The sequence below is a fragment of the Cricetulus griseus genome, assembly GCF_003668045.3.
Source record: "Cricetulus griseus strain 17A/GY chromosome 1 unlocalized genomic scaffold, alternate assembly CriGri-PICRH-1.0 chr1_1, whole genome shotgun sequence".
Taxonomy (NCBI): domain Eukaryota; kingdom Metazoa; phylum Chordata; class Mammalia; order Rodentia; family Cricetidae; genus Cricetulus; species Cricetulus griseus.
The window spans coordinates 116,908,284-116,922,446 of NW_023276807.1; the positions used below are offsets into that span (position 1 = coordinate 116,908,284).

At 38.9% G+C, this 14,163-nt stretch overlaps 1 protein-coding gene across 3 annotated transcripts in view; it reads right to left on the minus strand.

The window, feature by feature from the left end:
- The window catches only part of LOC100755926 (Kv channel-interacting protein 4), a 496,502-nt gene that overhangs the window by 107,575 nt on the left and 374,764 nt on the right, over positions 1-14,163 (minus strand). For 2 of the 3 annotated variants that reach the window (XM_035452865.1, XM_027386975.2), the window contains exon 2: positions 2,719-2,843. In XM_035452865.1, the coding sequence (XP_035308756.1) occupies positions 2,719-2,843 (125 nt within the window). Of the gene's footprint in view, positions 1-2,713; positions 2,844-14,163 lie in introns of those variants that run through there. The other variant, XM_035452866.1, reaches the window with a different exon arrangement.

Consider the following 14,163-nt stretch of genomic DNA (forward strand, 5'->3'; position numbering starts at 1 on the left):
GGAAAGTGTCCTAAGCTTATATATATATATATATATATATATATATAGAGAGAGAGAGAGAGAGAGAGAGAGAGAGAGAGAGAGAGAGAGTGTGTGTGTGTGTGTGTGTGTGTGTGTGTGTGTGTGTGTGTGTGTTGAGGAGTGAAAACCATGAAACTGGTAGGGGGGGAAATGAGAGTTCAGAGCGATTGTAAATGATTGTTGAAAGGGAATTAAAAAACAAACCAACAGGGCAGTAGAATACACATGCCATGAAAGCAGAAGGAGAGTCAGTTACAGAAGGAAGAAGCCCAGCATGAGAGTGTCAGAGGGTTGAAAGAAGAGAGCAGAGGATGAGGACTAAAAATAAAGTATGTAAGAAAGCATCCTAATAAAAATAACTACTTTGCACTCCAATTTGTAAAGCTAAAAACAACAGAAAGGCAAAACAAAGAATACCTAATGCTACCTCCCTTGGTTTATGTATGTATAATATCAAAATATATGTTGGGCTGAGGTGGAATTGGTTGTATAAACACTTGGTAATTCAGAGGGAGCTATTTTCAAATGGAGTTTCAACAGTAAGCTTCACACTGCTCAGACCATGAACTCTTTAAAGACAGAGTATGCTGATTCTGACTTTTGAAGAGTATGTAACATTGAGCTTTAGCCTGATCCTTTATGATGCCCATGCTATCACTTCTCTTGATGATGATACATGTGAAAAGGTGGTCACATGCACATCAGGATCAAATACAGCTGTGCTCCATGACAACCCACTTGTCCCTGGGGTTCAGATTGATTGACAGTAGTTTCTTCTACAAATAATAAAACACAGTACTTTCCCCAGTACCAGACATGGAGTTAGGTAACAAGCTCCAATCTGTAAGTCAGGCATTGAATACTTTTTCCCTTAAATTTGAGAGCATTATTCATCAACATGAGTACCAGCAACTATCACAAACCAAAGGAAATAATCAAGGAAAATTGATAGTCATTCATTTGATGAAACCAAATTTGAATTAAAAACATTGGAGAATATCGAGGTCTAACTTTCCAAATAATCTTTGTCCAGAGATGTATATTTAGGTTGCCCCAAACAGGAATTATAAATAGCAGATACTGATCATTCTCTATAAAATTCCACCCACAATTCCATGTGTTTCACTCCAAAGGACCAGTATATATCATAAATAGTTTAGTGAAAGCGGGGGACACACTCATCTCTCTCTCTCTCCCTCTTCCTCTTTCTCTCCCTCTCCCTCTCCCTCTGCCTCTCTCTCTCTTTCTTTCCCTCTGCCTCTCTCTCTCTCTCTCTCTCTCTCTCTCTCTCTCTCTCTCTCTCTCTCTCACACACACACACACACACACACACACACACACACTCATACACATTAATGCTCTCACACAGAGGTTTGCGGCTTCATAGCCTGGAAAGATGGTGACTCAGTAAATTGCTTGGCTTGAAATACTGAGGACCATAGTTTGAGCCTCAGAACCATGCTGAAAATATTTGATGTGATAATCCACTCCTGTAATCTCAACACAGGGAAAAGTGACCACAGGAGGGCATTGAAGCTTGCTGACCAGGAGCCTAACCTCCTTGGTAAGCTCTAGACAAGTTAGATCTTGTCTCAGAAAACAATGTGAATGCACCCAAGAAAAGAAACAAGCTTGACCACTGGTGGGCATGCATGCATACACACACACACACACACACACACACACACACACACACACCCACACACACACACGAGATAGAGAGAGGGGGAGGGATGGAAGGAGGAAGGGCAGAGGAAGCACAACATAAAAGAAAACCATTCCCCTGGACACATGGGGAAGGACCTAGGCCTGGCCCAGGATGATGTGGTGGACTTTGGGGAGCCCCTTTTGAGGGCCTTGCCCTGCCTGGGGAGTGGAGGGAGGATGCCTAGGGACAGGTGGGATGTTGGGGGGGGGGAAGGGAGGGAGAAGAAGAAGGGATTGACAGGTGAAGCAAGCTTGTTCCTAATTTGAACTAATAAAAGAAAAAAGAAAAAAAAAACCTTGCAAATAAAAATCATCATACACCGGAAAAAAAAAAAAAAAAGAAAACCATTTCATAAGGACCACAGCTTCTTTGCCATCAGGACTCTTCCTCACAATGTATTCCTCCAAATTCATTTTTTGTCCATGCTGTTATTCTTTCACTGATGCTTCATTTGACCAAAGCAAGGCTAAGAACCTTTTTTAGATTTCACCTGGATCTTTGACATTGCTTCTCAAATTTCTTTTCTGGCCTTTTCTTACATGGACTCTGAAACTAGACAGCCTGTTGCTGATTCCTGCCTCTGTCACTTACATGTGTCTTCAGTGTGTTTTGAGGCCTTTCTGTGGCCTCACATAATATTTTATAGGCAGTTAAGAAAGGAAGTGCCTATTGAAAAGCTCCCATTACACCTGAAGAGGAAGAAAACAAATCCCAAAAAAGAATTTAATTAAGACAAGCCTTTTCAATACCCACCCTTGTCTAACAGTCAATTAAATTCTACCAGCATTGGCTTGTCAAAGTCAATCAAAGTCCTAGAGGGTACTAACTGTATTCAAATAGATAGACGAGAACAAGGGTACCAGTCCGGCTTTGGGCTTTCAGAGGACGGTTTGGCTTCCCCCTCCCCTTGCCGTGTCCTGCCATACACTCATTTTTTTAATTATCCTCTGAGAACTGGGAAAAGGTGAGGTCAAAAGGAAAGACCTTACATTCTTAAATCCTCTGTAGAGAATCTGAAGCTCTTTCTTGGTGAATTTGCTCTGGGCTTCCAGTAGTTCCAGGGCTTCAGGCCGATGCCTGACCGTAGCCATCTCCAGTTCATCTTCCACGCTGTCTGCAGAGGAAACCAGAGAGAGATTTAAGCCTAATTGCTGCTCCCTGCGATTGGGAATGAGCAACACAGGAAAAACAGGACTGAACATTTCCCAGATGTCAGGGACTTGTCCTTTCAGGAAGGGTCCTCACACTGATAGTAGCAGTCTTCATTTCTCAGCTTTCACCATATTGACATTTCTGCATGATTTCCCTTAAACATACTATTGACCAAGGTAAACCTTGCAATTTGAGAATTTTTGCAGAACAACTTGAAATGTGTGAAAGTAAGCCATAATTGAACCTAATTTGTGTTTGTATATCGAATACTCGTTATAGATGTGGACTTGTATAAAAATTCATATATCCTGCATACACCAAGGAGGACTCTCCTGTGCTTTCTGAGGGTTCCATTCAAAACAGGTGGGTATTTGGGGGGGTGGGCTTTAAATTAAATGTTCATACAAGGCACTGAAGAATGTGAAGCAACAGAAGTGAGTTGGACTGGCCAAACACTAGCCTTCTGCTGTTTGCTAGTAGGGCTGGGGCTTCCAGGTACTTGTACTGGTCTGTTGTGCAGTAATGCAGTCAGTTTAGAAAGTGCTATTATATATTGTATCTTATTCTGTGACTATATATACACTGTAATTTATCAAAGATGCTTTGTGTTAAAATGTTTTTTGCCAATATGACTGGGAATTGCTATAAACTTCAATGAAAATTTGGAATATAATAGTGTAATATATGCTCTTTTTTAATATATCACTTTTTAGAATCTTCAAAACTGAATCCTGTTTAGCTTTGTGTAATACAATATAGCTCAAAGCTTTGACAAGAGGAAGTGTTCTACCCTCAAGCAATATCTAGCACTGTGTGTGATTTTATTGTATGGCTATATAAGCACAAGTATGAAGGATTTCAGATATATGAGTATCTGGATGTTTGTGTCTCAAAGTACAGTACTCCTTAGTTCAGTATGTTTACAGTAGAGGGTAAGATGGAGCCTAGAGCAAATATTCTCTTCAAGCTCAGACCACTCCTCTCAAGATTTCAGCAGTAAAGCATTAGTCATTGTCTACAGACTGCAGATATAAAGATATATTAAGATATAAAGAAGTGAGGCACAGTTCCTCACATCACGTGGTTGCAGGCCCTCCAACCTCTGACCCACAGGTCAGTTAGAAATATACAGGCATGTAGATGTTGCGCCAAAGATTTGACACTAACGTGTTGCCATTACACGTCCATCTGTCTACTGAGGCGGAGGGGGCTCATTGTGGGTGGGGGACTCTTGGCAGGGAGTAGAGGATCAGCAGAAACTGAGCCATCTCATAACTCTTGCTCTCAAGTGTTTGCAGGAAACCAATAATCACAATGAAACAAATGTGTGCAATGGGTGTGCTTGTCAAATAAATGACAGGAAGTAAAAACAAGTATTCTTTATTCTTAGGTAATTTGCATTTTTGTGGATATTGTGGGTGAGATTATTTCCCGGGTTTATTTTTCAGTTTGTTTGTCATTGGTTTATAGGAAGTTTTCCTATTTTTGTGCATTAATTCTGTATTCTGTCACTAGCTGAAATTATTTATCATTTCCAAAGGGAGATTTTTGGTGGAGTCTTATATATTAAGAATAATATCATCTGTAAATAGGGACACATAGGCTTCTTCTTTCCTATTTGTATGCTGTTTTTAAAAAATTTCCTTCTCTTGTCTTATTGCTCTAGCTAAGACAAGCACTGTGTTGAATAGGAATGGAGAGAGTGGACACTTTTCTTTGATTCAGACATTAGTGGTAACCCCATCTTTTTATTCATTTACCAAATTTCAACTTGCAGGCCTAGGTAAGGACTTTTGTGAATAAGTCTGTGGTAATACAGTAAATAAGATCACAAATAAACAATGGCATCTCAGATAACTAAAAAGCTCTACAGCAAAGGAAACTGAGAAATGAACCAGCAGACAGCTCACAAAATGTGAGAGAAGTTTTTGCCAGCTATTTGTCTGACATAAGATAAGTGTCAGGAATACACAAATAAATAAAAAACTCCACCTAAACATTAAGAATATAAATAACACTAAAATATGGACAATGGGTGGAACCCTGAATTCTCAAAAGAAGAATTCAAATGGCTAAGACACAAAACAGTACTCAGCATCCTTAGAAAACAGTGAAATGAAAAATAAAACCACTTTCTGTCTCTTTCTCACCCCAAGCTGAATAACTGTCATCATTAATAAAAATCACAAATCCTGCTATGGATATGACAAAATGGGAGCTCTTTTTTCTTTTAACAATTTATTTATTGTATGTTACATCATGTGCATATCTGGTGCCTGCCTGCCTACAGAGCAACCTCTGGAACTGGAGTTATGGATAGCTATGAGCAACTCCATGGGTCCTGAGAATCAAAACTGGTTCCTCCACAAGAACAACAAATGCTTTCACTTCATGGACCATTTTTCTAGCCCTGTAAAGGGAAATCCCTATTTGCTGTTGGTGGGAGTGTGAACTAGGGCAGCCAATTTGAAAATTAGTCTGGTGTTTCCTAAAAAGCTGGAAGGAACTGTCATATAAGGAGATGGAGAGATAGCTCAGTAGTTAAAAAAACACCTGTTGCTCTTATAGAGAACCAGAGTTAACTTTCCAGCACCTACTTGGAGCTCAAGTTCCAGGGGATCAGACATCCTCTTCTGACCTCTGTAGACAAAAGGCATGCATTTGGTGTGCACACATACATGCAGACATGATACTCAAAATAAAATGAGTAACTCCAAAATATATAATAATAATAATAACCTACTCTAGGTCCCAGATACATTTCTCCTAGGCATACACCCAATGAAATTTATACCCTACTACAAAGTAACTTGCACACCAATGTTCTCTATTTACAATATCTAGGTAATAGAATCAACTGTATATCTATCAACAGATGAATGGATATGAAAAATGTGGTACATATGCACAATGGAATATTTGTCACCTCCAAGTTAAATAAAATCATGAAATTTGGAAGTGAATGGATGGAAAAGAAAGATGCTGTTAGGCAAGATGCTCTCTCGGAAAGAGAGAAAGACACACTCTCTGTATGCTCCCTCATATGTAGATCCCACCTTCAAATCTTTTGTTTTGTGTATATAATTTTGACCACAAATGCAAGCCACTAAGTTAGAAAGGGGTCTTAGGTGGGGGCTTGTTAATTGACAGGGGGGGTAGAATATCGGTAAAAATTAAAGCAGTGAGGTGGGGCACTCGGGACAGAGAGGGAGGTGTGTGGGAGTATGAGGGACGTCAGGGGACAAAGGGAACACTTGCCCTATGGAAGGGGATATGAAAAGCCACATGGAAGCCTATTATCACACAGCCAGTGAAAAAATAATTGCAGGGATAGTAGAACATAGGTAAAATGAAAGATTATGATGATGGAATACTGAATGTTATGGGGAAAAGGAGGGGTTAGTGGTGTGCTAAGTAATTCCAAAGGCCTTTGAGAAAGGTTCATGAACACCTTAGTAATGTAATTTTGAAAAGCAATTCAAAAAATTGTCTCACATATTTGAACAATATCCCTCACAGATGACATAGGTTATTAAGTGAAAATCACAATAAAGGCATGGGAAACCTCCATATGAATCACTGACCGGGTGTGTTTCAGTATTTCTTAAAGACACAGGCTAGTGCCATTGTCCTTTGTTACCTACCATGATAAACAAGTTAAGCTCCTATTGCTGAAGACACCAGGATACAGGACATAGAAAAACAAATCTCAAACCGAGCAAAAGGGTCCTCCCTGGTGGTGAGCTTTCACAATGCCATGGGGTGTTATTTAGGGTTCTGGAGAAGACAAGACATCAATTATCTTCCCAGCCCTGGGCCTTGCATGCTGCAAGATTGACCTGCTGTGCAAGACATACACACTGGTACAATACTTGCATGACTATTACAAAGGAAACATTGCTTTCTTATTAGATTTGAAGTCTTCTCCACAGGGCAGAATTTCATGCCTGTAATTGTAATCTTGGTCAAATCCCAAACCTTTGGAGATTATATGCCCTATGGTCAAATCTGATATTATTTTTATAAATAGCCATGTTATCAAATTGCCTTCAGAATATTTGTGCTTATCCCCATAGACCTGTGCTACCCTCAACCTTGGCTAAAGAAAGTCTTTCTTCAGTGGACAGTAGTCAATGGAGAGATGCATGACTTGCTAATGTGTTCACAATAAGAGGTTGGGTATTCAGGCCTAATAAAATATCTTTTTTCACCCTTCTCCCACTCCATGCAATCCTGACTTCACAGTAGATGTGGTTACCTTTACAAGACCAATACAAGATAAAGCCAGGAAAAATTCAGTATAGATGAGATAGGTCATTTTCAGGCTCATCCCTTCCCAAAGATACTGGCATTGGATAGTTGTTTGTGGAAGGGAGGCTCATTACTTATTGGAGATGTGTCCACAGGTAGGTTTGCCATGCTCCATTAGATAGAACCACATCTATGCACATATGGGTAGCTATAGTTAGACTTGGTAGATCATTAAAAAAATGACGAGTTGGGAGGCATCATGTTAATGGGGATATTGGATATGTTAGGGGGGAGAAATGAAGAGGGCTTATCATATTTCATCATATAAATGCACTAAATTCTTAAAAATAAAGAAAAGGATAAAACTCTTAAGAAAGTAAGTAGTGTATTAACATCATATAGTGGGAAGAACTAAAAGTAGTCCAGAAAAGGATGCTAGGCATTGATTGGCATAAAGACCTTAGCCTGGGATTTGAGAGAAAGTCAGATGGAAAGAGAATGGTTTTACATCATGTAAGTGCAATTTCTTCAATCTACAATACTTCCTTTTGTATTACTGTCAAAATATATAGGTTTCTAAATATCCGATTCAAGCATTCCTGTCTACTTTCTGAAGCCTATCTAGACTACCCCATGAACAATTCTATCTCGATGTGTAACAGTGGTTCTCAACCTGTGGGTCAAAACTACCTGGGGGGGGGGTCAAGTATTTGACAGATGTTCTCCATAACAGATACTTACATTATGATTCATAACAGTGGCAAAGTTACAGTTATGAAGTAACAACAAAATAACTTTATGGTTGGAGATCACCACAACAGGAGGAACTATAATGAATGGTTGCAGCACTGGGAAGGTTGGGAACCACTGAGCATGACATAATAACTTGTTCACATTTGATGTCTCCCTTGTGGGTTCCTTAAAAGCATGACCAGCCCTACACATCTGAATATCCTCTGGGTCTAATGGTTACCCTACGTTGGAGTTGTCATGACTTGGTGAATGGATAACAATGAATGACTTGTTGCTGATGATAATAGAGTTCCTATTGTTCTGGAGTCATATGAACTTAAGTTTCTCCCATAGAACTTTTCAGACTGTGGTCTCTGGGATGTCAGTTGACTTAAAATGTCTTCTTTAGAACCACTGTTTTCTCTTTTCATTGTTCTGAGAAATACAGCATAAGCAGAAGTGGAGGAGAGTTTAATCAGCTTTGCTAAGCACTCTTCAATCACAGCCTGACCTTGTAGAGACCCAGTGGCCTTTCCAGTAGTGAGGAACAAAACAATGCATTAACCTTCCAACCTATGTACCATGTAGCAAATCTGACTGCACTACCCACAAGGGACAGTTTCTCCAGCTGTCACAGACTTGCAGATGCCACATGTGAGACAAAAGGCCTAAGGCTGGAGGGTCAGTGTAATGGAATTAAGTTGCATGTCAGGGTGAGTATCTCATGTGAATTTCAAAAGAAATGATACTGCAGGTGCCTGCCTGTGGGTTCCCTTCTCTTCCCGACTGGCTAGTGTTTCTTCATGGTGTCTGGGCACCCGAGAGGTTCCAAAAAAAGATCCTTGAAATCAGAAACAATTGAGATCATATGCTAGATTTTCAAAGCAGCACCATAGAATGCAATCAACTCTGATTCCTGGGTGAGCACTTTCCTGGGAGCACAGCAGAATCCTTCAGGGTCACCTTTGAGTAGGTGCTAGCTGGGAACAAGCATTCAGGAAGAGTCTAACACTGCCTGAAGTTGACTAAATTCCTGATATGCACCAGGAGATAGATAAAATGTCCTCACAACAATCTCCAAAATGAAGTATGGCTGTTTGTCTGTCACATTGTGTATAGATTGGTTCTCATAGAGTTAAAACAATACATGGCCATTTTTCCAACTGATGAAAAGACAGGAACTGATTCATACCTGATCTTTGATATTTCAAGGTGTGCTCTTTACTTTTCCACACCCTCACTTTTGCTCCTAAGAGAAATAACAGTGATAAAAGTAATGACAGGTTCTTGCCATTGGTGTACAGCCAATGTCTGAGAAGTTAACAATACCCATTTTCTGGCTCCTGCTCTGCTGTTCATCTGTTGCTGTCTGACTTCTGATTCTTACTTGTATGGAATGAGCTGTGCCACCTGGATCCACAGGCTAAAGGCCCATCATCAGAGTTTTCATGCTCCTCATAATGCTGATTTGAAAGAATGATGGGAGTTTTAAAGGGTAGAGCTAATGGACTGTTATCATGCCCCTCCCTCTTGTTACTCTGGTTTTATGCTCACCATAGGCCCTGGTCATTTTAAATGCTCTCTTTGTGGTGCATTAGTCATTATAAAACACAGTAAAGGGATCCTCGTCAGAGCTGACATGCTGCTATTTAAACTTTCATACCCCGAAACTATTTAAGAAGACCATCTAATTTAATCATAAACTACCTAAATCAAGTGAATGAAGGAAAATGGACTAATATATCATCTGTATGACAGCATATGGTGACAATTAGGATCCTAAAATGTCATTACAGTGGATCTTTAATTCAACATACCAAAGGCCTGGGTATGTAAGAGGACAAGAAAGGACAACTGACACAGGCTTTCAAAGGAAAATCCTCAAAAAGACCCAACAAAAATACAGTGAAACACTGCTTCTCTGACTTTGGATTTACAGTCTTCAGACTTGAGAGAGTAAAATCTGTTCTTGAACACATTCAGTCTGTAGTATTCTCTCATCTAACCAGATTGAGAGGAGACACAAAGCTAACCAAAGTATGTCTTATTGCCAAGGTTTCCCAGTGGGTCTGGCAAGTTTGCTGGGCCATTTAATTTTCACTACATTCCTCAATAATAGATGAGAAGATCTTCCTTCCCCCTCCACCTCCCTGATCTTTCCTGAGCCCTACTCCTGCCCGAGGTCCCCATCACTCCAGGATCTCTCTGGGCCTTCGGCTGCATAGAGTGGATGTGCCTGCATAGATTAGATCCTCCCAGACAGGAAGGATGTCTTTGAGTCTGGAAATACCTCACTCTTCCTTCCACCTCTGCTGCCCCAACCTCTCCTGAGTGAGGAGACTACCAGGAGAGGCAAGACCATCCATATCTGCAGACATTGAAGTCTAGGCCCAAGACACCACTGGGTGACAAGAGGAGATAGAGAGACCCCACCTGCACCCACTGGAAGAAAGATGGGAAGAAGGCAGAATAAGAACACACTCAATAGAAGGACCAATATGACACACCAGCAAGATCTGTAAAGCACAACACAATCTACTTCATGAAGATGCTTGAGATGCTTAAGGAGGAAAGAAGAAAATCTCTTAAAGGAATAGAAGAAAAAAAAAACAAAAATTCAAGTAATAAGTAATTCTCTTAAAGAATCTAAAGAAAAAAACAACCAAACAAGTGAAGGAAGCACTGGAAACAATTCAAGGCATGAAAGCTAAAATAAAAACAATAAAGAAAACACATATTGAGGGGATGCTGGAAATACAAAGACTGGATAAAAGATCATGATCTAAGAATGTGAGAATAACCAATAGAATACAAGAGATAGAAGAGAGAATCTCAGCTGTTGAAGAGTTGCTAGAGGATATACAGTCATCGACCAAAGAAAATCTCAAGTCCAACAAATCTCTAACACAAAATATCCAGGAAATATGGAACACCATGAAAAGGCCGAATCTAAGAATAATAGGTATAGAAGAAGATGAGGAAATACAGCTCAAAGGTACAGAAAACATATTCAACAGAACCATAGAAGAAAACTTCCCCAACCTACAGAAGGATATGTCTATGAAAGTACAAGAAGCTTACACAACACCAAATAGACTGGACCACAAAAGAACCCCCCTCATCACATAATAATCAGAACACCAAACTTACAGAATAAAGAGAAAACATTAAGAGCATCAAAGGAAAAAGGTCAAGCAACATATAAAGGCAGACTTATCAGAATAATACCTGACTTCTCAATGGAAACTTTGAAAGACAGGAGGTCCTGGATAGATGTCTTAAAAACACTAAGGGAACATGGATGCCAACCCAGACTACTGTACCCAGCAAAACTTTCAATCACTATAGATGGAGAAAACAAGATATTCCATGACAAAACGAGATTTAAACAATACATATCCACAAATCCAGCACTACAGAAAGTCCTAGAGGGAAACTATCAATCCAACTAAGATAACTACACTCACAAAAACATAGGTAATAGATAATCCAAATTTACCAAACAGGAAAAGAAACAGGAGGCTGAAATCCACACACAACAATAAATCCAAAACAAACAAGATCCAACAATCAATGGACATTAATATCCCTCAATGTCTATGGTCTTTACCTGCCTATAAAAAGACACATCTTAACAGAATGGATACGAAGACAGAATACATCCTTCTGCTGTATACAAGAAACACACCTCTACTTCACAGACAGGTGTTACCTCAGAGTAAAGGGTTGGGAAAAGATGTTCCATTCAAATGGACCCAAAGAACAAGCTGGTATAGCAATCCTAATATCTAACAAATTAGACTTTAAACTAAAATCAATCAAAAGAGATGAAAAAGGGCATTTCATACTCATCACTGGAAAAGTCCATCAAGATGAAATCTCAATCCTAAAGATCTATGCCCCAAATACAAAGGCATCCAAATTTGCAAAAGAAACATTACTAAAGCTCAAATCACACATAAAACCACACACACTTATAGTAGGAGACTTCAACTCTCTTCTTTCACCACTAGACAGAACCACCAGACAGAAACTTAGCAAAGAAACAAAGGATCTAATGGAAGTTATGACCCAATTGGGATTAACAGACATCTATAGAACATTCCATCCAAGCACAAAAGAATATACATTCTTCTCAGCACCACATGGAACCTTCTCTATAATTGACCACATACTTGGCAACATAGCAAGCCTTGACAGATATAAAAAAAATGAAATAACCCCTGTATCTTATTGGACCACCACTCTTTAAGATTAGAAATCAACAGCAATACAATTTGCAGAAAACCTACAAACTCATGGAAATTGAATAACACCCAATAGCACCATTCTTGGGTTGAGGAAAAAAAAAAGAGAAATTAAAGACTTCCTAGAACTTAATAAGAATGTAGACACAACATACCCCAACTTATGGGACACTCTGAAAGCAGTGCTAAGAAGAATGTTCATAGCACTAAGTGCCCACATGAAGAAACTGGAGAATTCACACTAGAGAATTCACAAAACAACTTAAAGTTTTAGAACAAAAAGGAGCAAACTCACCATGGAGGAGTAGATGCCAGGAAATAATCAACCTGAGGGCTGAAATCAATAAAGTAGAAACTAGGGAAATATTACAAAGAATCAATGAAACAAAGAGTTGGTTCTTTGAGAAGATCAACAAGATATACAAAACTCTATCCAAACTATCCAAAAGACACATAGAGAGAGCATGATAATGAAAAAAATATCTGAAACAAAAAGGGGGATATAACAATGGACACTGAGGAAATCCAGAGAATCATCAGGTCATACTTCGAAAACCTGTACTCCACAAAATTTGAAAAATCTAAAGGAAATGGACAATTTTCTGGATAGATATCACTTACCAAAATTAAAGCAAGATCAGATAAGCAGTTTAAATCGACCTATAACCCCTAATGAAATAGAAGCAGTCATCAAAAGCTTCCCAACCAAACCAAACCAACAACCCCCCCCAAAAAAAACAAAAACAAAAACAAAAACAAAAACCCAGGGCCAGATGGCTTCACTGCAGAATGCTACCAGAAATTCAAACAAAAGCTAATACCAGTACTCCTCAAATTGGTCCACACAATAGAAGCAGAAGGGACATTGCCAAACTCTTTGTAAAAGGGTACAATCACTTTGATACCAAAGCTGCACAAGATACAACTAAAAAAGAGAATTACAGACCAATATCCCTCATGAACACCGATCCAAAAATACTCAACAAAATATTGGCGAATCGAATCCAAGAACACATCAGAAAAATCATCCACCATGATCAAGTAGGCTTCATCCAATGAATGCAAGGATGGTTCAACATATGAAAATCCATCAATGTAATCCACCATATAAACTGAAAAACCATATAAACAAACTGAAAAAGAAAAACCACATGATCATCTCACTAGATGCTGAAAAAGCCTTTGACAAAATCCAACATCCCTTCTTGATAAAGATCTTGGAGAGAACATGAATAACAGGAACATATCTAAAATGATAAAAGTAATATACATCAAACCAACAGGCAACATCAAACTAAATGGAGAGAAACTCAAAGCGATTCCTCTAAAATCAGGAACAAGACAAGGCTGTCCACTCTCTCTATATCTCTTCAATATTGTACTTGAAGTTCTAGCTAGAGCAATAAGGCAAGAAAAGGAGATCAAATGGCTATAAATTGGAAAGGAAGAAGTCAAGCTTTCACTATTTGCAGATGATATGATAGTCTACATTAGTGACCTGAAAAAAACGCTACCAAGGAACTTCTCCAGCTGATAAACACCTTCAGTAAAGTAGCGGGACACAAAATTAACTAAAAAAAAAATCAGTAGCCTTACTGTATACAGATGATAAATGCAATGAGAAAGAAATCAGAGAAACATCACCCTTCACAATATCCACAAGCATCATAAAATATCTAGGGGTAATGCTAACCAAAAAAGTGAAAGACCTGTACAGTGAGAACTTTGAGTCTTTAAAGAAAGAAATTAAAGAAGATACCAGAAAATGGAAAGATCTCTCATGCTCTTAGAATCAACATAGTAAAAATGGCAATCTTGCCAAAAGTAATCTATAGATTCAACACAATCTTCATCAAAATCCCAACACAGTTCCTCACAGATCTTGAAAGAGTAGTACTCAACTTTATATGGACAAACAAAAAACCCAGGATAGCCAAAACAACTCTGTACAATAAACGATCATCTCTAGGAATCACCATCTGTGACTTCAAGCTCTATTATAGAGGCATAGTTCTGAAAACAGTTTGGTATTGGCACAAAAATAAATAGATA